The 26266-nt window shown below is 36.5% G+C and overlaps 1 protein-coding gene across 2 annotated transcripts in view; it reads left to right on the forward strand.

The window, feature by feature from the left end:
• RNGTT (RNA guanylyltransferase and 5'-phosphatase) overlaps positions 1-26266 on the forward strand; it is a 233538-nt gene that overhangs the window by 118145 nt on the left and 89127 nt on the right. For both annotated transcript variants that reach the window (XM_052645721.1, XM_052645722.1), the window contains exon 12: positions 4594-4662. In XM_052645721.1, coding sequence (XP_052501681.1) covers positions 4594-4662 — 69 coding nt within the window. The remainder of the gene's footprint in view (positions 1-4593; positions 4663-26266) is intronic.

The raw sequence follows: 26266 nt of genomic DNA on the forward strand, positions 1-26266 counted from the left end.
TTCAGCTTCACCTGTAGCTTTCAGTGGACTCTGCTTGCCTCTACCATGCAGTGGTCTATTTTTGCGCTCTTGCACTCTCCCTACTATGTAATCTACTGTTTCTTGTCACTCAGTGCCTGACTTGTGGGGACTGTAGTGCTGTAGTGTTAACCTCAAGCCTCGGTATTAAGCAGACCCTGGGCGCTTGAGTCTCGGGGATGGGTTTCCCATCAGTGGGCTGACCTCTTACTCTTGGGAGCCGTTTTGCTTTGCACAGATGGGATGTTTTGGCAGGAGCAAGTTTTCCTGCTTTTTATCAATGTAATATTCTTGGACCAGGGCTTTTCTGGACCCTTGTGTAGCTGCAGACGATTTTATCCTCAGATGGCCTTTATTTCATATCAGATAGGGTCTGAGAAGGCTTTTATGTCTGTTTGCAACTAAGATGAGGCTTTGTCATCTTTCTTGCCCTGCCCCTAGTCTTTCCTGTGAATCTTAATAGAAACCTGAGGAATAGAGCTAGTGAGTAGGGTTGGATTCCTCGTGTGTTTGGGGCTTTCAGGGATTCTAAACTGTTAAACTAACTCACACTTGGTTTTTAAAAATTTATCAAATTTTCAGGTTTTCTTTATACCTGCTTTTATGACTTCCAATTTTTCCTCTTACGCTCTTCCAAAAGTGAAAGATGTATTTCATCTTTCTTTGAAGGGCTTGGAATTCAGTTTACTTGGTTTCCTGAAGACCTCAGTCTGCTAATGACCTTAACAAAAGCTATGATTTTACGGATTGTCTGCTTTTTAAAAATGTATTGTCAGGTTAGGCAAGTTTTACATTGTAGGTAAAAATGGAGCTTTTCCATAAATCAGCTTTTTAAAGATGCTGAACACTTTCAGGAAAATGAATACAGACCTAAGGAATGGTTGCAGAGGGGACTTTTCTGGTGTGTTATTCAAATCAGTACCTGTAGCTTGAGATAACATCTGCAATGATAGTCTCCTGTGTGAATTGAAGTATGCTATAACTCAGAGACAGCAGTGAAAGTAATGGAAATATATTAATATATTAAGTGACTTAAGTATTGGCTCTAATGATAATGACACTGATGTATAGAAGATGCTCGTAATGAGTTTGGATAAATTTTCTTTCAGAATTTATGACCCCAAAAAGCAATATTTTAAATTTAACATTATTTTACATATCTGATTTCTAATATGAACAATAAATGAATTATATAAATTTGTTATATATATTAATAAAATTTTTATCCCCCCAAAATAATTCTCTCCACCTCAAGAATTTTATCTTCCTTTGTATGTATGTTATTCATGTAGCACGTGCTACAGTACATTTAAAGTCTCTAAGTTTTAAATGATTATTGGAGGATGTACGTGGGAAGTTTCAGAAGTCTTTAGGGCATTTATTTTAGAGGGTCAGAGACTTTCTTTGCTTATTTCCCTGTTTTTAATTAAAGTCTAATTGAAATCTGTTCTGAATGAATTTACTTTGTTAACTGTCTGAGTTGAAGCTGCTGCTGCTGCTGTTGCTGTTCAGTTACTAAGCATGTTCGAGTCTTTGCAACTCCATGAACTGCAGCATGCCAGACTTTCCTGTCCTTTACCATCTCCCAGAGTTTGCATCATGACCATTGAGTCAGTGATGCCATCCAACCGTCTCATCCTCTGTGGTCCCCTTCTGCTCTTGCCCTCAGTCTTTGCCAGCATCAGGGTCTTTTCCAGTGAGTTGAAGCTAGTTGCTTAATTTCTGATGGCGTCAGTTTCATTTTCTAGTGAAATGAATAATAATACAAAATTAAAATTATACACCTCATGAGGGGTTGTGTGTTTTGAATTATATAAGGACCAAGCACAAAAACACTTTATACTATAAAGTGTTTATACTTTATGCTATAAAGTGTTTATACTTTATATAAAGTATATAAGCTTTATATATATAAAGTATAAAGTGTTTATATAAAGTATAAAGTATTTATATAGAATAAAGACCTTTATATTATAAAAAGGTCTTTTAATATGTAATAAGTGATACTTAAATTGTTAAGAAAGAAATATTGTCTAGAGTAATCAACAGGGAGTAAAATGGGTGAAAACAAGGAGTATTTCTTATTTTGACCTAAGAAGTTTCATAGTCCCTTAAATTCTCTGATTCTTAAAAAGTTAGAGTAAAATTAAAAAGGAAGTTACTTCCATTTCTGCAGCAGGTAGCATTATGTTATCTAGAGTCTTGTCAACATATACTTTATACTTTATCTACATGGATAATCCAATATATGAATTGGAGAAATATGCTCTTAAGAATGAAAAAGCTATGTTTATGTGCCATAAATGATGGACCTGCAGTAAAAGAACAAATTGTTTAACCTTTAAAAAATACTATTTATAAAGATGATTGTGGTGTTTTGTTTTCATTGCTTCATTCCTCAACAGGATTTGTGCTATGAATTTAATAGGTTACCTTTTCTCACGTGATGAAATACAAGATGTATCAATATTATACATCTTTTTCTTATTTGAACCTTGACCCATTAGTTAGTTCATTATAAAAAATCAGTACTTTTAATCCATATTGAATTTTTACTTAGGCAAATTCCCTCCTCACATGGCTAGGTCATTTAAACCTATGAATGAATTAGAGATCAATTTCACATCTGTCCTGAAATTTTTACCTGTTCTGCCAAATTCCAGGTAGCATGGCTCTAAGAGTCCCACTGCAAGCTCCCTACTATCTTAATGTTATAGTAAGAGGAAAGAACAAAACACTACAAGAAAGAAAACACCAAGAGCATTACAGTTGAAAAAAATTGTGGTAAAATATACATAGCATGAAATTGACTGTTTAGCCATGTCTAAGCATATATGTCAATGACATTAATTACATTCACATTGTTGTGTAGTCATCGTTATCATGTATTTCCAGATCTTTTTCATCTTTTCATACTGAAACTCTGTACCCATCAAACACTAACGCCTCATTTTCCCCTCCCTCTCAGTCTCTCTGATTTCTGTCCCCATGAACTTGACTAAAGAACATTACAGTTTTAAGGAAGTATAAATTATTCAAACTCAAATTGGTCTTAAAGCAGTTAGAAAGTAGGATAGTTCTTACTTTTCTTTGCTGAGCTGCTCCCAGTTTATAGAAATTGCAGATTTCAAGGAATGAAATGGCAGAGAAAATGAAGTCACAGTTTGGGAAGAGAATCACAGATCTTGTGACGTGTGAAATATACTGGAAATCTTGGTTGTCACTTTTGGAATGCACATCTCCCTTTCAGTATAGCGGTTTTAAGAAGATGTGATTGTGATGAAAGATTTTGATTGGATAACACACAGCAGATCCAAAATTTTGGTGGAATATATTTGAATCCTAGAACTCTCCTAAATATTATATCATTTGGCAAGACTCTGGGTAACAGTGTTATTACCTGGCTCTGTGAAAGTATCTTCTGTTCTCTCTCCTACGATGCAGAAATCAGTGTTTAGGTCCTCCATCAGTGATGCGCATGTTCAGTTTTTCAGAATAATAAAAGTCTGTGGAAGAGAAGCATTTAAAACAATTGTTCAGAAATAATTAGAGAGCATTGGGCCTATAATTATGCTTTTCAGTAGATATGGCATTGAAAAAACTGTTGTTTGTATTTCATGGTGTGTATTCCTTGCAGTGCAATTTTTTGCTGGAAAAAATACAATAAAGACAAAAAATGAGGCAAAAGTAGGACAGAAAGAAAGGTTAAATTTTCTGCTTGAGGTTTTGCGGAAAACACAGATTATGCATTTTGAAGGTGCAGTCCCCATATGTGAGCTATCTTGTAGTTACAGATTCTCAGAGAATCTTATTCTCACTCCACCTATCCCCAAGCAAGATTTTCTGCTCTCTTCCTTTGTGGATGCATTTATTTTTATTCCCTATATTTATTACTTCCCAGAGTTTCTACAGTCATTTTGGTTTTGGCCTCTTTGTCTTGCTACATTTATGCTGGCTCAGCATGGTGAATTTAAAAATATTTTTATAACTGGAAGTTGGTGCTTTTGGACCACCTTTGTAATATAAATTAGAGCTAGGGATGTAATGTATAACACAGTTATGATAATTAATATTGCTGTATGTTATATATGAAAGTTGTTAAGAATAAATCCTGAATTCTCATCACAAGGAAAAAATACATTTTTATTTTGTATCTACATAAGATGATAGGTGTTCACTAAGCTTATTGTGGTAATCATTTCATGATATATGTAAGTCACATCATTATGCTTTACACCTACAGTTACACAGTGCTGTATGTCCATTATATCTTAATAAAACTAGAAGAAGGAAAAATAGGTTTTGAATATTTTACCATCATTTTGGTTATTGCAGCTAGGACTATTGTTTGAGATATCTAGCCTGCCATGGAATGGAAATCTTCATATATTAAAAAAAGAATCTTACAGTATATTAGCCTAGATCCCTCTGGATCACCCTTCTCCCCCATTTTGTATTTCAGTTTTTGAAGCTTATGTATTAAGTTTATTATAAAGCTTAGAAAAAGTTTAAAAACTTTAAAAGTGATTTTTGTGTTGATTATTATATTTCTAAAAACATATGTTTATTTTATAGCTACTTGAAGGAAATTTTGCCAAAGAAGTCAGCCATGAAATGGATGGACTTATTTTCCAGCCCACTGGAGTAAGTATATTTGTCTGTGTGTGTGTGTGTGTGTGTGTGTGTGTGTGTGTGTGTATACATGTACATGTATATATGTATATCCATGCACACACATGCATGTATATATAAAGTACAGTTTTCTGAGATATGTTTACTTAGGATTGATTAGTGCTATAATCAGCTTTTCCTTAAAACAAATGGTTCATTATAAAATAAAGTATTTCCTTTATATTAAATATTTATTATAGCAAAATGAATAGTTGTTCGTGTTTCACTCTTAGGAAATAAATACAGCTGATCATTTTATTTTTCAAAATTAGTCTTTTATTATAATTAGTTTTCTTACTGTTCTTGCAAGATGAATGTTAACTGATGTTTCTTTACTAGAAATCTACCAATAACCTTATGTAAATAAATGCTTATTTCTTTCTGTAGCCCAATATATCTTGTAAGTATTAATTATGTTTAAAACTTCGTTTTGTCACGGATGAGTAAAATTCAGAGTTATCAGTATTTGAAGAAAAACAGTTCTTCTCATGTTTATTCCATGTCAGATTTCTGAAACTCGCTGAAAACCTTTCACCAGCACAATGGTCAAATCATATATTTGGAGTAAATTCTATTTTACTCTATGGTAAGATTTTTCACCCTCTGCACTATTGACATTTTTGGCCCCATAGTTCTTTGCTATGTGGAGCTGTCCTGTGTGTGGTAGGATGTTTCGTAGCATCTGTGGTCTGTACGTATCAGATGTCAGTATTAGCTCTCCCTCTCACCCCTTCAGGTTGTGACAACCAAAAATGCATACATTCACTGCCTCCTTTCCCCTGCAAGGCAAGTTTGCCTTCACTTGAGAACCTGTGCTCTGTGGGGCAGTGCTTCTCAAAACTGTGTCCTGTGAACAAGGTGGCATTAACACCACCCAGGAAGCTGTTACAAATGTCGCTTACCCATACCTACTGATGAGAGGCACTGGGAAATGGGTGTCCAGCAATTGGTGCTTTAGCAAGCTCTCCAAGTGACTCTGACATGTGTTCAAGTATGAGAACCACTGGTCTTCTAGGAAAGAGTTGCATTTTATGTGCTCCACCTTGTCATAAGCTGCATTTTGCCTTCACTCTCTCCTTAGAAATAAGGATGTGAACTAATCGTGAAGTTACGTAGAGAGACATCAAACTAGGTATCTGGGGTAAAGGGAAGAGGACTAATATTTTCAAACATTATGTATTAAATATTATAGTATATATGCTTTACTATTTAGTAAAACTGCAAATTTGGTGGTATGTGATTGGCTTCTGTCTTCATCCCGCTTGTCAAGCAGGTGGAAGGAAGAATCTTATGTCGTTGAAGGAGGAGGAGATGGAGGAGAGTTAGAGGCTGGGGACAGAAATAGTAGAAAGTTTTAGGAAGATAGAGTTTAGATCTTTGAGTTCCAGTATTTTTAAGCCTAATCTCCCTGGACTGAAAGAAGTAAAATCTAACTATAAAAGGAATTAGGGTGTTTCATACTGTTAATACTCATGGTTCAGACCTATTCATGATTTTTACCCAGTTTGTTCTCAGTCTGTCTGATTTTTACCCAGTACCAGATCTCCCTTTTCATCCCCTCGTAACCTTCTCAGTACATATCTATTCCATATGTTAAGTAGCCCATTCTGGGGAACCCGACAGGAATTCCTCTGCCTTCCTGTCCTTCCCCACAGGCACTTCACATTCAGTCTTTATTAATTTCACCTACTTTCTAGTTTTCAAAAGGTTGTTTTCTGCTCTCCTGTTTTTCCTTTTCTACTGATATCTCTTTCCTGTAACTCCCATTCTAGCGAAGTTTCAAATCAAAGTGTTCATGTTTGGGAACGCATGTACACCCGTGGTGGATTCATGTCAATGTATGGCAAAACCAATACAGTATTGTAAAGTGAAATAAAGTAAAAATTAAAATTAAAAAAAAAACCAACAAAGTGGATATAAATGCACGTGTTTAATCCACCACATTTATCAGAAAGTCCTCCAAGCTTCTCACAATGTGGTATTGCATCTGTTGGGTTCCTTGAGCCAACAATTCAAGTAAATGAAGAAAGGGACTATTTTGAATGACCAGCTTAGCAATTTGAGGGAGGCTACATAGAGCAGAGAGAAGGTGCTGGTCAGGGATGGACAAAACTTGACTTTTATTAATAATCTTCAGTCTGTTCTCTAATGCTACAGAAATATTCCAGAGGCAAATGAAGGGTAAAAAGTGAAGAGGATTCTTAGTGCTTCTACTTGTGTAAAAATTCCTGGCCTTCATTTGTTTGGTGCTAGTTACTTGAAACTGGGGCCTCCCTGGTGGCTCAGATGGTAAAGAATTTGCCTGCAGGGCGGGAGAACTGGGTTTGATCCCTCAGTTGGGAAGATCCCCTGGAGGAGGGCATGACAACCCACTCTAGTATTCTTGCCTGGAGAATCCCCATGGGCAGAGGAGCCTGGCAGACTACAGTCCATGGGGTCATAAAGAGTTAGACACGACTGAGTGACTAAGCACACATGCACACTTACGACTTAGCAAGGAGTTACTTCTGCTTCATTACAGTAGTTATAGTGAGGGAACTGAAGTCAAATAAAAGATAGAAGATATTACTAGTGCTGAAAAAAATCCTGGCAAAATATTGAAGAAGAGTGACAAAGGTACTATATTAAAGTGATGATTCTATTGAGGGTGAAACCCCAAGCACCAACTTCGAAGAAAGTTCGTTCACATTTTGATTTAATGTCCTGTTTTTCAGAGACATAACCTTGTAACACATCCAGTATCACACTTAGTTTATAACTTTTATTAGAAAGAGGACAAGTAAAGCTAATTGATGGTATATTGAGGAAAGTAAAGCTTAGGATATTTCTTTTTTTTTAATTTATTTTTTTTAGTGTGGGATAATTGCTTTACATCCTGAGCCACACAGCAAATTCCCGTTGGCTATCTATATTACATATGATAATATAAGTTTCATGTTACTCTTTCCATTACATCTCACCCTCTCTTCCCCTCTCCCCATGGCTATAAGTCTTTTCTCTATTTCTGTTTCTCCATTGTTACCCTGTAAATAAATTCTTCAGCACCGTTTTTCTAAATTCCATGCATTAGAATACAATACTTATCTTTCACTTTCTGACTCACTTCACTCTGTATAATAGGTGCTAGGTTCATCCACCTCATCAGAACTGACTCAAACATGTTCCTTTTTATGGCTGAATATTATTCCATTGTGTATATGCACCACAAATTATTTATCCATTCATCTGTCGATGGACATCTACATTGCTTCCATGTTCTAGCTGTTGTAAATAGTGCTGCAATGAACAGTGGGTTCAGATTGTATTACAAAGCTACAGTCATCAAGACACTGTGATATTGGCATAAAAACAGAAATATAGACCAAAGGAACAAGATAGAGAGCCCAGAAATAAACCCATGTGCCTGTGGGTACCTTATTTTTGACAAAGGAGGCAAGAATATACAGTGGGGCAAAGGCAGCCTCTTCAATAAATGGTGCTGGGAAAACTGGACAGCTCCATGTAAAATAATGAAATTAGAGCACTTTCTAACTCCATACACAAAGATAAACTCAAAATGGATTAAAGACCTAAATGTAAGACCAGAAACCATAAAAACATAGGCAGAACACTTGATGACATAAATCAAAGCAAGATCCTCTATGACCCACCTCCTAGAGCTCCCTGGTGGCTCAGAGGTTAAAGCGTCTGCCTGTAATGCGGGAAACCTGGGTTTGATCCCTGGGTCAGGAAGATCCCCTGGAGAAGGAAGTGGCAACCCACTCCAGTATTCTTGCCTGGAGAATCCCATGGACAGAGGAGTCTGGTGGGCTACAGTCCACAGGGTCGCAAAGAGTCGGACACGACTGAGCGGCTTCACTCACTCACTCGCTCGCTCACTGACTCACTCACGTTATGACCCACCTCCTAGAGTAATAGAAATAAAAACAAAAGTAAACACATGGGACCTGATTAAACTTAAAAGCTTTTGCACAGCAAAGAAAACTCTAAGCAAGGTGAAAAGACAGCCCTCAGAATGGGAGAAAGTAATAGCAAATGAAACAACTGACAAAGGATTAATTTCCAGAATATTCAAGCAGCTCATACAACTCAATACTAGGATATTTCTTTGTGTTTATAAAGAAGTGTATCGGTAGCTGGTATTCACTAAAACACAGCAGTCATTAATTATCAGGAAAACCTCAATTTTTTAAAAAAGTAGATTAAATTGTATTTATAGAATTAGAGAAAATCAAAGATGAAAAGGCACTTCTAAGATTATCACTTCTAAGCCCACTGGTTTCAAAACATGAAGTTCTAAATTTCTGGGTTTCTGTGAACTGCCTCAGGGGACCATGTACAGGTATAGGTTACTATGTAAGCATTCTGTTTACATGTTTTGTTTATATGCATTCTGTTTATCTCATGACAACCCTGATTTATTTCTTTTATATATTGTACTTCTGGATGATTGTGTTTTAGAAAGGGCTTCATCTATATAAATACCATTTGAATCAGCTACTTTTTTGAAAGGTCTCCAGTGATCTTTCTTCCTTACAATATCAAGTTCATTTTCAGCCTTTTTCTTGCTGGATTATCTAGTGGTAGTCTGTACCACTGTCCACACTTCCCTACTCTGACATGGCTTCTGAAACATCACACACTCCTGATTCCTTTCAGTTTCATGCCATTTCTTCTCCGTCTCACTCAAGGTCTCTGTCTTCTGCTAGTTATCAAAGTTTGGAGTTTCTAAAGGCTCTGTATGCTGGACCTTCATTTTTCCTCAAGCTCCACTCTCTCCCTGGAAGTCTCATTCGCACCCGTGGCTCAATTATCTCTTGTAAGCCTGTGACTCAGTTTTGATTTCTCTTTAAGCTCCAGATATGTTTATCTAATTGCCTACCCTGATATCACCTTTTCAGTTTTTCAGAAATACCAGAAATCACCTTACAGCTGAACTCCATCTCTATTCCCCAAACAGCAAACCAACATAGAGACTACACAATGATCTTTTCCTGATATTTCCTCTCTCAGTTGCTTAAATGCAGTTACTTGAGTGAGAAATCTAGATGTCATCTTGACACCTTCCCCTCTTTTATTCATCTGATCCATCTCCAAGTCTTGCTTTAGCTCCTAAATCTCTCTTAAATTATTCCCTTTTCTCTTCATTACCACTGCCACACTCCAGTCTCACTTGTCATTCATTGCCTCTTGCCTGGACCACTGCAGCAGCATCCTAACTGGTCCTGCAGCCTCCACTTTGTCATCCTCTTGTCTTCATCATACTGCATTCACAGTGATCTTCTTCCTTTATCTCTAGCGATTTTCCCTTGCTTTTATGTTAAAGACCATACCTAGATTTGAAGCCAGCTTACTCTCTTATCACATGCTGCCTTTTTGTTTCCCTCTGTGTTTTGCTGATGTGAAAATAACTGATATTTTTATTTAAAGGTGACAATTATATTACTTTATTCATCAACAGTGTTTTAAACAAATTGAAGTATATTTGCTAAAATATTTAAATATTTTGAGAAAAATGGGTATTTTCTCCAAAGAAAAAATTAACCATTTATTTTAATATAAACCTCTATTCTTTCTAAGTGTTAAGGCTCAAACTTTGATCATGCTGAGGTGATGATTTTTAAAAAGAAGTATCTTCAAATTGAATTTTCCATCTGGTTATAGTCTACATCATAAACCAAATAGGTTCTATTAGACTCTTACATATAACGTTTTCAGTTTTATGATTTCACTGACATTTTGAATTGCTAATCTTTTGCAGTTTGTCATCTAAAAATGAATATTTTAAGGTGGCCATTTGGTACTTTAATATGCTATAGGTAGTAGATCTTTTACTTGACAGATATTAGATCTTTCAAGTTAATTTACAAAGTTGATAATGCTTATTTGTTTAAAGCTTTTGCAAGAGAATTTTAATAACTTAGGTAGCATAGTAAATTTTTATTTGTAGTAGTAACTGATTAATTTATAACCATTTAAAAATTGTGTTTGAGTTTACTTTTTTCATCTAGAGATACATTTATAGATTAGAATTTTTGTGCCATTAATAATCCCTCACTATGAAATAAAAACAGGATTATATGCAATGAATTGCAAAATAGACATGCTAGTAAAAACTTAAAATCTTTTCTTTGATTATAAAAGACTTTTTCTTGTTTTACTGCCAGCTATATTGTGATTAGTAAAACATATAATTGTTTCTATCTTGAATCTAGAGTATTTATTCTCAAGCAGTAGTGATAGTATTGTTTGTTTGTTTTTTGTGTTTTCATTACTATCTTGATTTTATGTATGGTGGGTCAGCTTGATTTTATGTTTCTCACATTAATCAGTTTGCATGTAAATTGAGTCAGCTTTGATTTTAATATTGCTTTCTTATGAAATATTAATGTTTTTATTAAATCTTTACTACTGCCAGGTATATTGAATGTTATGGATAGATTGTAAAATGAAAATTTGAATTAGTTAATGTCTTGTCTTGAAGTACATGACAAATTAGAGTGGTTTTCCTCTGTAGCAGAGATGATGTTACCATGGTGAGAGCTTCTGTTGCCATGACATTTGCTTGCATATTTTGATAGGTCTTCAATTGAAGAAGGGCTCTGTTTCCTGGCAGACTGGAAAAGTGTCATTCTAGCCTTTCCCCCAATATATTATTTTTTATTGAAAAACATATAATTTCCAAAGAATTGTAATAGTGAACTGCCAAGGAAGAAAATGCACCTTGGTATTTTTTATTTTTATTTTTTTCTTTTTCAACTTTTGGAACACAGCAAAATAGTCTTAGCTTGCTTTTTTTTAAGGAGGAAAAAAAGAGAAGAATATTATTGTTCTAGCTTTCTTAATAAATAAAACATTTGCTTTTCCATTGAATTTTGTTGACAAAATAAACAGCTAAAGGTGAATAATTTGTGATCAGCCTCTGCTAGATATAGATATGTAATGTTACTGTACAACAAAAAAACACTGCAAATGATGATATATTGGTAGCAGAGAAAAGGAGAAGTAAACATAAATAAGGACTTAACTTAAAAATGAATCAGTGAATTCCAAGAGGGTAACTATATAAAGTGCAAAATCAATTTTCATGTAAATGATACATATTAAACACAATGAATTAAGGATAGTTCCTTTTTAAAAATAATTTGTTTAATTTTGAAATAGTAATGGTAGATACTTTTAAAATTATGTTTTACAGTGATATATTTTTAATTTTAACCAGATAATACACTTTAACATTCAGTAAGAAAAATATGGAGAAGAAAGTCTCCTTCTCATTCTCCTCCCCTCCCTCAGTTATCTTCTGTTGTATTTAACTTATCTTCACATAGTTTTTTTTATGTATTTATAAGTAAATATAAATTTGTTAATACATTTTTATTTCCGCTCCACTTTTCAAGGAAGGTAGCACATTATTTTGCACTTTGCTTTTCAGAATTTGTCCAGCTATATATTTTAATGTATATTTTGTCAGTGATCTAATTTGAGCATCTTGGGATGTATTGGAATCAGCAGAAGGATAGGACTTGTTACTGACACCCCCATCCCATATGCTTATGGCAGTTCAGACTTTTAGGAGGAAATACTTCAAAACATAACATTTTGTTGATTTAGAATAAATTTTCCTTTCCTCGTCAAAGTTCATTGAGAACTTCAGTGGGGCTTTTTGCTAGTAAACTGGTTCGTTTTGTAAAAGTGCAAATTGAAGTATACTATAATGAGTACATCTTTACACCAGCTGATTCTTTTGCAACAAACTGTTTTCTTCCTTTCTGTATTACTCCCATTCAGCCTTTGAATATCAAATTAGGTGTGGCTTCCTTAGGGAAGCCTGGCTGACTCGGTGAGTGCGTCTCTCCCTGTGTGCTTAAAATGCTCTTCCTCATGGCAGTACTAGGAGCAGAGATAATTGTTTTAATGATATGCAGCACAAATTAGCAAGAAAGAAGGGTAACGTACTGGATGTATAAATAGTGACTACGCTGCAGATATCACTCGTATCTAGAGTTTGATCCCCTATCAGTAGATGACTTTTATTTGGATTTGTGTCCACCAGAGAAGAGGAGAAACACGGCGAGAATCTGCTGACTTACCAGATGGCAGTAGTCTTGGTTATTAAGGCAGAATTAATCTTGAGAAATTTTTGTAATATATTGGCTCTTGTGTCAATAAGGTGACTACTATATTGCTGAGTAAGAAGTAATAAAAATGGATAAAGGCAGGGTTTCTGCCCTCAAAGGGCTTACACTGTATGAAGAAACTTGACCCAGCAGCAAGGTGAGAAACGTGCAGACTGATGGAGTGGCAGAGGCACTTTGGTGGGTCCAGGGAGTAGGGGCAAGGTGCACTGGGAGATGGGGCCTGTGCTACAGATGGGACAGGACTTTTGGTTCACCGGTGCCTGAGTGGGAGAGATGCTGAAGTTTACTTTGTTGTCTGAGCTCCCTCTTCCCAGTAGCCAGGGCATTGCCAGTTGTTTGTCCCTCCTACTCACCACTCCACACAAAAAGAGGCTGAAAGTAATTAGAAAACAACTGACTTAAAATTGGTTCCTTTTGAGACAGTTTTATATCATGAGACCTTCCAACCCAATCTTCTGTTATTTGCTTTTAGACAGATTTTATATATATAATTTTTTTTTTAAATAATGGAAAGATTTCTGTGATTTGGGCATTTTCTTGACAAGTTGGACTATTCTGGTTATCAGTTTCCTTATCTGTAAAACAAAAGGAGTTTGTTGCATGCATATTAAAAAAACAAGAAGCAAGAAGAAATTAATTAGACTTGTGAATCAGACAGTAAAATTAGTAATATGAATGTATTTTGAGTAATTTTTCCACCCTGAATAATCCAAGACACTGCATGAATTCTCTAATATTAAATTTCACCCTCAAATCACAACTTCACTTTCCATAAGGTAGAAAACTTTTATAAGTAAATGAGAAATGTCAACAAGCTTTTGAAAATGCAGTTCTCTTCTTCCCTTGCTTCTTTCTATGATAGCTCTCCCTACTGGTCTCTACCAACTTTGTGACTTTTTAGAAATGAAATGCCAGGTGATTGTCTTGAGGTATATTTTTTTAGGTGATGGACTGTTCCCCCTACATCAATAAGAACAGCGTAGAGTACCAAGATAATTTAGTCTCAGAAAACTTAAGCAAACTTCCCCTCAAGTCAGGTATACTTGTGGTCTCATTGCCTAGAACTTCCTTGTAACCTTATTATTCTTCAAAATTCAGTTCATGCACTTTTCTTATTCAAGAAAACTTGCTTTACCCCTGCCCCCTGATTTTGGTGTTTCTCTGTTGTTCTTCCTCAGCAGCTTTGTTTATGTTCATTTGAGTGCTCCTATAATGCTCTTGGAGTTTATATTAAAAGCCTCACTGTGGTTGAACTTGGTTCCTTGAGAGAATTTGTATCTTTCCCATCTAGTGAGTTACTGGGCACATAGTAGGTAGTTAGTGTTAAGGATTTTTCCTCCATACAGGGTATTTATGTGTCTTGTTTTGCAAAATAGGTATTTATATTTGCATCTCAATGAAACTTGGGCAAAGGATATAACCAAGTTGCTAAATCTAGAATTGTTTTACTTTTCTGTCCAGTAGAATTACCAAAGAGGACTTTTTTCTGCTTCCTTTAAAACTAAATGCTAGAACAACAACAAAAATAAAACCAATATATGGCAAGATCAGGGTTCTTTCTTAGCTTAAGTGTAGGGCCTGGAATATGTGTTATGATAAACTGCTCACATTTAATGAGTGGAATGAGTAGCATGAACTGCAAAGTATTTAAGGTTATCTTTGGTCTACATATGCTGTCTTTAGGCAAGCAAAATGTTATTGTTACATTTTTCTAAGCAAGATAGATGAAGCCCAGACTTTGAATTTACTTAAAATCATGAAGTTAGTAGAGGTAAAGAAGAACCAGATATATTGTCCTCTATGTTGTTATTACTGCTGGCTTCCTTTAGATCAGAGTTTCTCAACTTTGGTACAATTGACATTTCGGGTTGGATAATTCTTTGTTGTGGGCAGCTCCTGCCTTATGCATTGTAGGTTTAGAAACATCCCTGGCCTTTGCCCACTAGATGGCAGTAGCGCACCCTTTCCTCCCCAATGTGACAACCAAACATGTAGGCATTGCCAGACATCGTCTGGGGGGTAAAACCTCTAATTGAGAACCACTGCTTTATACAGCAGATATATCACTTATGTCTCCATTTTGTTTTCCTCTCTATTTTAGTTTTAGAGGATTTCTTTGGCACATGGCCATCCTCTACCTCTAAGCCAAGTTCTGCTCTCATTTGGTAAACACGTTCCTAAACATCTTACTTGTTTGCCTGACATTTGCTTTCATTACTTTTTTTTTAAAGATAATAGTGGACAACTCAGGTAATATTGATAATTGCTTTCAGATATAATCTATCTAATTTTTTATTTGACAGTTCACCTGGTAAAATCAGATTTGTGTCTATAGAACTAAGTATGTATCAGTTTCAGGTTCAATGCATGAGACAGGGTGCTCAGGGCTGGTGCACTGGGATGACCCTGAGGGATGGGATGGGGAAGGAGGTGGGAGGGGGGTTCAGGATGGGGAACACATGTATACCCATGGCTGATTCATGTCAATGTATGGCAAAAACCACTACAATATTGTAATTTAGCCTCCAATTAAAATAAATAAATTTTTAAAAAAATGAAAATAAATATACCTTTGAAAATTATTTTAATCTAGATGCATGCTGGTGAATTTAATGAAATTAAAATGCCTTATGCCCTAATTACACGTGGTAAAACGTGGCTTGGAAGAATGTTTCTGTACCCTTGTTTATATTTAGCAAGATTCTGTATTTCAAGTTTGATAACTCACAAATATTTATTTTTAAAATAAAAATCCTTGTGTTTTTTAATATCTTTCCCCTTATTATTTTGAGGAACTTGAAAGAAGAATGTTTTAATAGTTACTGATATATATAATCTTTTATGCATAGTGATTTATCATTTCATAATCTAAAATATTCTGTTTAAACATAAATTTAAACATGTGCTTGTGCTAAGTTGCTTCAGTCGTGTCTGACTCTTTGTGACCCCATGGATTGTAGCCCACCCAGGCTCCTCTGTCCATGGAATTCTCCAGGCAAGAAGACGAGTGGGTAGCCATTCCCTTCTCCAGGGGTTCTTCCCAACCTAGGGATCGAACCTGGGTCTCCTGCATTGCAAGCAGATACTTTACTGTCTGAGCCACCAGGGAAGCCCACATTTAAATATACTTGAGACTAATATTTTAAAATAAGTTTTAAAATTTTTCACTTTATTATTTTTTATTATTTATCAAGTATTTATTGAGCATTTTACTAATTGTTTTGCAGGCGTATGATTAGACATGATTTTACTGAAGTAAAATTTATATTCTAATAGACATTTAAATACATTTTACTCATAGAAATTGTTTTGCTTTTGCATTTATTTTCAATAACTGAGAACTGCAATGTTTTAAATATATAGTTTTCTAAAAATTTTTTATCAAGCATTTCATTAACTTTCATAAAAGTGCTTTGAAATTCTCAGTCATGTCAAATCTAGTATTTCAGATGAACGTAAATGGTTTGGTATAGAGTCAGATGAGGAATGGCTAACATTTGTGAATTATTGCTTTGTAAAAATGGAAGAGCTAGTATATCTATTCTCCATTGGATGATTTCCAGAGAGAAAAATGTAAAGGATCCTTAGTATCTATTTTACAATTAGCATTATGTTAAAATTATTTTTAGAATTATTTAGTTCAGTTCAGTTCAGTCGCTCAGTCATGTTTGACTCTTTGCGACCCCCTGAATCGCAGCACGTCAGGCCTCCCTGTTCATCACCATCTCCCGGAGTTCACTCAGACTCACGTCCATCGAGTCCGTGATGCCATCCAGCCATCTCATCCTTGGTCGTCCCCTTCTCCTCCTGCCCCCAATCCCTCCCAGCATCAGAGTCTTTTCCAATGAGTCAACTCTTTGCATGAGGTGGCCAAAGTACTGGAGCGTCAGCTTTAGCGTCATTCCTTCCAAAGAAATCCCAGGGTTATCTCCTTCAGAATGGACTGGTTGGATCTCCTTGCAGTCCAAGGGACTCTCAAGAGCCTTCTCCAACACCACAGTTCAAAAGCATCAATTCTTCGGCGCTCAGCCTTCTTCACAGTCCAACTCTCACATCCATACATGACCACAGGAAGAACCATAGCCTTGACTAGATGGACCTTAGTCGGCAAAGTAATGTCTCTGCTTTTGAATATACTATCTAGGTTGGTCATAACTTTTCTTCCAAGGAGTAAGCGTCTTTTAATTTCATGGCTGCAGTCACCATCTGCAGTGATTTTGGAGCCCCCAGAAATAAAGTCTGGCACTGTTTCCACTGTTTCCCCATCTATTTCCCATGAAGTGATGGGACCGGATGCCATGATCTTCGTTTTCTGAATGTGAGGTACCCATTATAAAATATTTTGGGATTTTCCAGGTGGCGCTAATGGTAAAGAATCTGCCTGCCAGTGTAGGAGACATAATAGACACAGGTTTGATTCCTGGGTCGGGAAGATCTCCTGGAGAAGGGTATGGCAACCCACTCCAGTATTCTTGCCTGGAGAATCCCATGGACAGAGGAGCCTGGTGGGCTACAGTCCATAGGGTTGCAAAGACTTGGACATGACTGAAAGTGACTTAGCAAGCAAGAAATATTTTAAAGCTGTACAACCCTAGCTTTAACATTTCCTAGATTTAAGAACTTAGATTGGTATTGGTTTCTAAGTGTTCTCATACTAGTCATATGAATAAATAAGGAACAGAAGTAAATGATGGTTGGTTTGTAAATATGACATTCCCTTGGCAGAGGTTGTAAATAGGGTTGGTGTGGGATGCTGACACTCCTTTCTGCCCCTCAGTCCTTTCTTACCCTTTACCACTATAGGGAACTACACTTACTACTAAAAGGTCTGTAATGTTTCTGTCAGATAGACTTTATTAGAAAACAGACTAAATTTTTAAAATTAGTTTTATTAATTGGATCATAATTGGAAAATTTAGCAATTTTAACATTTATAAAAATATTTATATTCAGTAAGTTTAAAGAGATTTATCTGTGATCATCCTGAAAGATATGTTACATGAATGAGCCTCAGGGCAAATAAATGAATTAAAACTTCCACTGAAATATTATATATTTGATTTTATGTTTGTTCAGGTTTAAATACAAGACTTAGGAAAATAGTGTGTATTATGTTCTTAAATTTACTACAGAGAAAAATAATGTTTTCAATCAACTCCAGTGACTCTCTTTCTTTAGCAAAACTTGATACACTAAATTTGCCATTATATGGACTTCTGTTTCAAATAAGTGATCCTATGACTAGGGTTTTTGCATTTTTAAAATTTCTAAAAATCTGTTAGAATTCAATTTGACTTGTATTTCTAAAAAATATTAGTAGTGAGAACACTTAGCAGTTTTCCCTTCCTATCTTTCTCATAATATGGCCTCTCTGAATTGACATAGTTTCCTCTCCTTCAGGGGAGTCTGTATTTTTCTGTCTGAGTGTTTTGCTCATATTTACTCTCTGCTGTAATCTGTGTTCATGAATATTACTCATTATTTGAGGCTCACAGTGTTCATTCCTCTTTAAGTACATAACCACCCAAGTAAAAGATTTTTTCGTTTTACTGTGTTCCTAGAATACATTTAAAACATTTTTTCCCCTATTCTGTCGTCTCTTTAATTACATGGGTAGTATTGTTCAACATTTCCACAACTTTTATATCACTGCAAACAAGTTTTATAACCATCATGTAATAACTCTACTTCTGCCCAGTCCATCCATCCCTCCTCCCCTACTGCCTCCACCCACTACTCCTGGTGCCTCAGATCTACTTCCTCTCCCTGTGAATTTGCCTACTGTGGATATTTCTTTCTTTCTTTTTTTTTTTAAATTTGAGGCTAATTACAATATTGTAGTGGTTTTTGCCATACAGTGACATGAATCAGCCATGAATGTACATGTGTTCCCCATCCTGACCCTTTCTCCACCACCCTCCCCATCACATCCCTCAGGGTCATCCCAGTGCACCAGCTCTGAGCACCCTCTCTCATGCATTGAACCTGGACTGGCGATCTGTTTCACATATGATAATATACATGTTTCAATGCTATTCTCTCAAATCATCCCACCCTCGCCTTCTCCCACAGAGTCCAAAAGTCTGTTCTTTTCATCTGTGTCTCTTTCACTGTCTCGCATATAGGGTCATCATTACCATCTTTCTAAATTCTGCCTATATGTGCTAATATACTGTATTGGTGTTTTTCTTTCTGACTTACTTCGCTCTGTATAATAGGCTCCAGTTTCATCCACCTCATTAGATGGATTCAAATGCATTCTTTTTAATATCTGAGGAATATTCCATTGTATATATGTACCACAGCTTCTTTATCCATTCGTCTGCCAGTGGACATCTAGGTTGCTTCCATGTCCTGGCCGTTGTAAACAGTGCTGCGATGAACATTGCAGTATATATGTCTCTTTCAATTCTGGTTTCCTTGGTGTGTATGCCAGCAGTGGGATTGCTGGGTCATATGGCAGTTCTGTTTCCAGTTTTTTAAGGAATCTCCACACTGTTCTCCATAGTGGCTGTACTAGTTTGCATTCCCGCCAACAGTGTAAGAGGGTTCCCTTTCTCCACACCCTCTCCAGCATTTACTGCTTGTCGACTTTTGGATCGCAGCCATTCTGACTGGTGTGAGATGGTACCTCATTGTGGTTTTGATTGGCATTTCTCTGATAATGAGTGATATTGAGCATCTTTTCATGTGTTTGTTAGCCATCTGTATGTTTTCTTTAGATAAATGTCTGTTTAGTTTTGGCCCATTTTTTGATTGGGTCATTTATTTTTCTGGAATTGAGCTGCAGGAGCTGCTTGTACATTTTTGAGATTAGTTCTTTTTCAGTTGCTTCGTTTGCTATTATTTTCTCCCATTCTGAAGGCTGTCTTCTCAGCTTGCTTATAGTTTCCTTTATTGTGCAAAAGCTTTTAAGTTTAATTAGGTCCCATTCATTTATTTTTGCTTTTATTTCCATCACTCTGGGAGGTGGGTCATCGGGGATCCTGCTATGATTTACGTCAGAGAATGCTTTGCCTATGTTTTCCTCTAGGAGTTTTATAGTTTCTGGTCTTATGTTTAGATCTTTGATCCATCTTGAGTTTATTTTTGTGTATGGTGTTAGAAAGTGTTCTAGTTTCATTCTTTTACAAGTGGTTGACCAGTTCTCCCAGCACCACTTGTTAAAGAGATTGTCTTTTCTCCATTGTATAGTCTTGCCTCCTTTGTCAAAGATAAGGTGTCCATAGGTGAGTGGATTTATCTCTGGGCTTTCTATTTTGTTCCATTGATCTGTATTTCTGTCTTTGTGCCAGTACCATACTGTCTTGATGACTGTGGCTTTGTTGTATAGCCTGAAGTCAGGCAGGTTGATTCCTCCACTTCCATCCTTCTTTCCCAAGATTGCTTTGGCAATTCGAGGTTTTTGTGTATTTCCATACAAATTGTGAAATTACTTGTTCTAGTTTTCTGAAAAATACCTTTGGTAGCTTGATAGGGATTGCATTGAATGATTGCTTTGAGTAGCATACTCCTTTTCACTATATTGATTCTTCCAGTCCATGAACATGGTATATTTGTCCATCTGTTTGTGTCATTTTTGAGTTTTTTCATCAGTGTTTTATAGTTTTCTATATATAGGTCTTTTATTTCTTTAGGTAGATTTACTCCTAAGTATTTTATTCTTTTCATTGCAATGGTGAATGGAATTGTTTCCTTGATTTCTTTTTCTGTTTTCTCATTGTTAGTATATAGGAATGCAAGGGATTTCTGTGTGTTAATTTTATATCCTGTAACTTTACTATATTCATTGATTAGCTCTAGTAGTGTTCTGGTGGTGTCTTTAGGGTTTTCTATGTAGAGGATCATGTCGTCTGCAAACAGTGAGTTTTACTTCTTTTCCGGTATGGATTCCTTTTATTTCTTTTTCTTCTCTGATTGCTGTGGCTAAAACTTCCAAAACTATGTTGAATAGTGGTGGTGAGAGTGGGCACCCTTGTCTTGTTCCTGACTTTAAAGGAAATGCTTTCAGTTTTTCACCACTGAGGATAATGTTTGCTGCGGGTTTATCATATATGGCTTTTATTATGTTGAGGTATGTTCCTTCTATGCCTGCTTTCTGGAGGGTTTTTATCATAAATGGATGTTGAATTTTGTCAAAGGCTTTCTCTGCATCTATTGAGATAATAATATGGCTTTTGTCTTTCAATTTGTTAATGTATCACATTGTTACAATAAGTGTATACACATTTGTTACTGTATCATATTGATTTGTGAATATTGAAGAATCCTTGCATCCCTGGGATAAAGCCCACTTGGTCATGATGTATGATCTTTTTAATATTTTGTTGGATTCTGTTTGCTAGAATTTTGTTAAGAATTTTTTGCATCTCTGTTCATCAGTGATATTGGCCTGTAGTTTTCTTTTTCTGTGGCATCTTTGTCTGATCTTGGTATTAGGGTGATGTTGCCCTCATAGAATCAATTTGGAAGTTTATCTTCCTTTGCAGTTTTCTGGAAGAGTTTGAGTAGGATAGGTGTTAGCTCTTCTCTAAATTTTTGGTAGAATTCAGCTGTGAAGCCATCTGGTCCTGGGCTTTTGTTTGTTGGAAGGTTTCTGATTACAGTTTCGATTTCTGTGCTTGTGATGGGTCTGTTAAGATTTTCTGTTTCTTCCTGGTTCAGTTTTGGAAAGTTGTACTTTTCTAAGAATTTGTCCATTTCTTCCAAGTTGACCATTTTATTGGCATAAAGCTGCTGATAGTAGTAGTCTTTATGATCCTTTGTATTTCTGTGTTGTCTATTCTGATTTCTTCATTTTCATTTCTAATTTTGTACATTTGATTCCTCCCCCGCCTTTTTTTAATGAGTCTTGCTAATGATTTGTCTATTTTATTTATCTTCTCAAAAAACCAGCTTTTAGCTTTGTTGATTTTGGCTGTGGTCTCCTTTGTTTCTTTTGCATTTATTTCCGCCCTAATTTTTATGATTTCTTTTCTTCTGCTAACCCTGGGGTCCTTCATTTCTTCTTTTTCTAGTTGCTTTACGTGTAGAGTTAGGTTATTTATTTGATCTCTCTCCTGTTTCTTGAGGTAGGCTTGTACTGCTGTGAACCTTCCCCTTAGCACCACTTTTACTGAATTCCATAGGTTTGGGGTTGTGTTTTCATTTTCATTCGTTTCTATGCATATTTTGATTTCTTTTTTGATTTCTTCTGTGATTTATTGGTTATTCAGAAGTACGTTGTTTAGCCTCCATATGTTTGTATTTTTAATAGTTTTTTTCCTGTAGTTGACATCTAATCTTACCACATTGTGATCAGAAAGGATGCTTGAGATGATTTCAATTTTTTGAATTTACCAAGGCTAGATTTATGGTCCAGGATGTGATCTGTCCTAGGGAAGGCTCCCTGTACACTTGAGAAAAAGGTGAAATTCCTTGTTTTAGGGTGAAATGTCCTATAGATAATCAACTAGGTCTAACTGGTCCATTGTATCATTTAAAGTTTGTGTTTCCTTGCTTATTTTCTGTTTTAGTTGATCTATCCATAGGTGTGAGTGGGGTATTAAAGTCTCCCACTATTATTGTGTTATTGTTAATTTCCCCTTTCATACTTGTTAGTATTTGCCTTACATATTGCAGTGCTCCTATGTTGGGTGCATATATATTTATAATTGTTATATCTTCTTCTTGGAGTGATCCTTTGATCATTATGTAGTGTCCTTCTTTGTCTCTTTTCATGGCCTTTACTTCAAAGTCTATTTTATCTGATATGAGTATTGCTACTCCTGCTTTCTTTTGGTCTCTGTTTGGTGGAATATCTTTTTCCAGCCCTTCAGTTTCAGTCTGTATGTGTTCCTTGTTTTGAGGTGGGTTTCTTGTAGACAGCATATATTGGGGTCTTGTTTTTGTATCCATTCAGCCAGTCTTTGTCTTTCGGTTGGAGCATTCATCCCATTTACATTTAAGGTAATTATTGATAAGAATGATCCCATTGCCATTTACTTTGTTGTTTTGGGTTCGAGTTAATAAACCTTTTCTGTGTATCCTGTCTAGAGAAGATCCTTTAGCATTTGTGGTAGAGCTGGTTTGGTGGTGCTGAATTCTTGCAGCTTTTGCTTGTCTGTAAAGCTTTTGATTTCTCCTTCATATTTGAATGAGCTCCTTGCTGGGTACAGTAATCTGGGTTGTAGGTTTTTCTCTTTCATCACTTTAAGTATATCCTGCCATTCCCTTCTGGCCTGAAGAGTTTCTATTGAAAGACCAGCTGTTATCCTTATGGGGATCCCTTTGCGGGTTACTTGTTTTTCTCTTGCTGCTTTTAATATTTGTTCTTTGTGTTTGATCTTTGTTAATTTGATTAACATGTTTCTTGGGGTGTTTTGCTTTGGGTTTATCCTGTTTGGGACTCTCTGGGTTTCTTGGACTTGGGTGGCTATTTCCTTCCCCGTTTTAGGGAAGTTTTCAACTATTAACCTCCTCAAATATTTTCTCATGGCCGTTCTTTTTGTCTTCTTCTTTTGGGACTCCTATGATTCAAATATTGGGGCATTTAACATTTCCCAGAGGTCTTTGAGGTTGTCCTCATTTCTTTTGATTCTTTTTCTTATTTCCTCTCTGCTTCATTTATTTCCACCATTCTGTCTTCCACCTCACTTATCCTGTCTTCTGCTTCAGTTATTCTACTGTTGGTTCCCTCCAGAGTGTTTTTGATCTCATTTATTGCATTATTTATTATTGATTGACTCTTTATTTCTTCTAGGTCCTTGTTAAACTTTCCTTGCATCTTCTCAATCCTTGTCTCCAGACTATTTATCTATAATTCCAAAATGTTTTCAAGATTTTGGATCATTTTTGCTATCATTATTCTGAATTCTTTTTCAGGTAGACTCTCTATCTCCTCCTCTTTTGTTTGCTTTGGTGGGCTTTTATCATGTTTCTTTACCTGCTGAATATTTCTCTGCCTTTTCATCTTGTGTAGATTGCTGTGTTTGGGGTGGCCTTTTGCCAGGGTCCAGCCCCGGTAGATCCAGGGTGATTCGAAGGTGGGGACGGAGTCGGCATCCTTGGAAAAATACATATTTAATTACAGATATATAGAGAGATTAGTAATGGATAGTGTATTCGGAAGATTAGTGGAGAAAAAGGCTCAATAACTTGGATTACGTGGAATAGCATCCATGTTCCAGATGGGAATTCAGCCAGAAAAACGAGGAGCAAGAAAGAACGACATGGGGGTATCAGTCTTTCCGGAAACTCATCTGATTTCTTTATTTTTGGGTTTGCTTATATACCTTTTGTTACATATAGGGATGAATACAGAGTCACGCGGGGGTCAGCAGGCCTGACCTTTATCAAAATCAGGTGCTTCACATAAAAAGGTCTTAGGGATTTTATGATCCTTTCTTTCTGATAACCAAAAAACTTATTTCTTCCAAGGGTGTTTTTTCTTAAAGCAGGCACCACCCTCCAAATAAAGTTACATTCGTATAGGGTGAGGGTGTAGTGAGTTACAATCAAGAAAGGAATTTATTTAACCCAAGGGTAACATGATTAATCTTAAAGGTTAATACTTATTTCTCCTATATGCTTAAAGGTTAATACTTATTTCTCCTAAATGCTGGTTATATTCATTATAAGGGCAGGGAGCATGGAGATTTAAGCAGCAAACATCAGCCCAACAAATGAAAATCCTTTCACCAATGTTCCCCTTAAGATCTATTTAGTCTTAAGATAGTGATAAAATTACATTTTTACATAGCAAGGACACAGTGATTTATAACAAAGTACAGTGATCTATTACAAAAGAGAAAATCCATTAACTCAAAAAGTCTAGTATTGCTAACATCAAAAACTACTATATTTCCTTTATTCCTTTATTCTTTATTTCTATATTCCAAATACATTGGTTAATATATTCCCAGGTGCCTAAGGATATGGAGGCCTGGCGATAATCATTGACTCAACAAGAAGAAAAAGCCCTATGCTAATGAAGACTCTCAAAATACTCCAAAACTCTCTGTGCTATTTATGGTTAAGAGGTAGTAAACAATCATGTGCATAGTGGCAGGAGTATGGATAATCCTGTCACACAAGCTAGTCTGTCAGCAGAGAGGTTTGGCCTAAGACACCCTTGTCACACCCAGGGTAGGGAATTAGCAGCAATTATTGACACAACAAATGAAAAACCCTTCACCAATATAATTCCTAACCAACCCACTATACTAATAATTTCCAACTCCCCAAAAGAATTTGCCTTTAGTAAGTCTAAAACATCTCGTGCCTCTCAGGTTGGGAGGCTGTAAACAATCACATGTGGCCTGACGAACCTATACTGGCGGGCTAGATAACCTTCAGAGCAGTCTGTAAGCTGAGACACTCTTGTCACGCGCAGGAATTTTTATTGCCTTGGAGCTGCACATTTACTCCTTCTCCGAGAGAAACGGTTATGGGGGAGAGCCCCCCGTAAAGTCAGAGGTATAGGTGAGAGCATAAAACAGACTCTGGTTTTGGGGTTAGATGCTCGGGAACAGGGGGTTTCCTGAGGCTTGATCATGCCTTTGCGTATGCCAAGCCTCCTTCCTCATGACATTTGCCATGGGCAGAGTTCCTCACGCTGGCCCCCGGCAGCCTTTCTGTATACTGGAAGTTTGTGGTTCCTCTTTATTGTGGAGGTTCCTCCCTGTGGATGGGGTGGATGAGTTTCTTGTCAAGGTTTCCTGGTTAGGGAAGCTTGCATCGGTGTTCTGGTGGGTGGAGCTGGATCTCTTCGCTCTGGAGTGCAATGAAAAGTCCACTAGTGAGTTTTGAGGTGTCTATGGATTTGGTGTGACTTTTGGCTGCCTGTAATTTTGTCCTCAGGGTTATGTTCCTGCATTGTTGGAGAACTAGCTTGGTATGTCTTGCTCTGAAACCTTTTGGATCTTGGGTGGAGCACGGTTTCAGTGTAGGTATGGAGGCTTTTGGATGAGCTCTTGTTGATTAATGTTCCCTGGAATCAGGAGTTTTCTGTTGTTCTCAAGTTTTGGATTTAAGCCTCCTGCCTCTGGCTTTCAGTCTTATTCTTACAGTAGCCTCAAGACTTCTCCATCCATACAGCACTGATGATAAAACATCTAGGTTAATGGTGAAAAGATTTTCCACAGTGGGGGACATCCAGAGAGATTCACAGAGTTACGTGGAGAAGAGAAGGAGGAGGGAGATTGAGGCGACTGTGAGAAGAAGGGGAATCAAAAGGGGAGAGAGCAGTCTAGCCAGTAATCAAGTCCCTATTTGCTCTCCACAGTCTGGAACACTCAGAGAGGTTCAAGGAGTTCCATAGAGAAGAGAAGAGGGAGGAAGGAGATAGAGGTGACCAGGAGGAGAGGAGGGGAGTCAAAAGGAAAGAGACCAATATAACTTGTAATCAGTTCCCTAAGTGTTCTCCACAGCCCGGAATACCCAAAGAGATTCCTGGG

This window comes from Budorcas taxicolor, chromosome 9, assembly GCF_023091745.1.
Source record: "Budorcas taxicolor isolate Tak-1 chromosome 9, Takin1.1, whole genome shotgun sequence".
NCBI classification, from domain to species: Eukaryota; Metazoa; Chordata; class Mammalia; order Artiodactyla; family Bovidae; genus Budorcas; species Budorcas taxicolor.